Raw genomic sequence first — 949 nt, forward strand, 5'->3', positions numbered from 1 at the left:
CGTCCTCGTCGACGCCCGGCCTGGCGCCCCCGCCCATCGCCGAGACGTCGGACCCGAGCCACGCCAAGGACGACGCGTCGCCGCTCGACGAGAAGAGGAGCGTGGGCGTGGTGGTGCGGCTCGACCCCAAGGACGGCAGCCAGATCCACCAGTTCATCGAGGAGCGGCAGAAGATCTCGCTGTCGAAGGAGCGGCGCGCCGCCCGGACGCTGGGCATCATCATGGGCTCGTTCGTGGTGTGCTGGCTGCCCTTCTTCCTGATGTACGTGATCCTGCCCTTCTGCCCGACGTGCCCGGTGCCCAACGACAAGCTCATCAACTTCATCGTGTGGCTCGGCTACATCAACTCGTCCCTCAACCCCGTCATCTACACCATCTTCAACCTCGACTTCCGCCGCGCCTTCGCCAAGATCCTGAGGTGCCCCAGCGCCACCACGGCGTAAACACCATGCGCTTCTCTATTTCTTTGAGTTCCTGTTAAAAAAATCATAGCTCGGTTTTGTTTTATTTTTCTCTCAAAAGCAAAATATATATCCTTGTTTCCAGTGATGATTACCACTAACGGCCGATTACATAAGGTTCTGTTCAAGTATCTAGCAAACATTGTCAGCGAAGAAAAGACGAGATGAAACTATAGATTCTACTACGCCTTTTACAGCCTAAAGATAAAACATTGTCATTAACAATATTTCTTATATAACTATATCTTTGAGAACACTAGGCAATAATCCACATCAGAAAATAGAAAAATATGAATGATCAAAGCTAAAGAGGATGAGTAGAACATGGCATATCACATCTAATTTGCATATCCTAAGTAGCATTATTCATGTCTACGCGCCTAGAAATTAATATAGTGAAAATACATGTGTGGAGCATATCATGCACAAAAGCTCAGTAATATAGCCACATTTAACAGAAAAGACATTTCAGTTACGTCTGTAAAACG

The 949-nt window shown here is 48.4% G+C and overlaps 1 protein-coding gene across 1 annotated transcript in view; it reads left to right on the forward strand.

Moving 5' to 3' along the window:
- The window catches only part of LOC119593271 (probable G-protein coupled receptor No18), a 1,939-nt gene extending 1,024 nt beyond the window's left edge, over positions 1-915 (forward strand). The window contains exon 1 of the mRNA XM_037942202.1: positions 1-915. This exon is cut by the window's left edge and continues 1,024 nt beyond it. Coding sequence (XP_037798130.1) covers positions 1-443 — 443 coding nt within the window. The 3' untranslated portion in view covers positions 444-915.
- Positions 916-949: the final 34 nt, after the last annotated feature.

This window comes from Penaeus monodon, chromosome 32, assembly GCF_015228065.2.
Source record: "Penaeus monodon isolate SGIC_2016 chromosome 32, NSTDA_Pmon_1, whole genome shotgun sequence".
NCBI lineage: Eukaryota > Metazoa > Arthropoda > Malacostraca > Decapoda > Penaeidae > Penaeus > Penaeus monodon.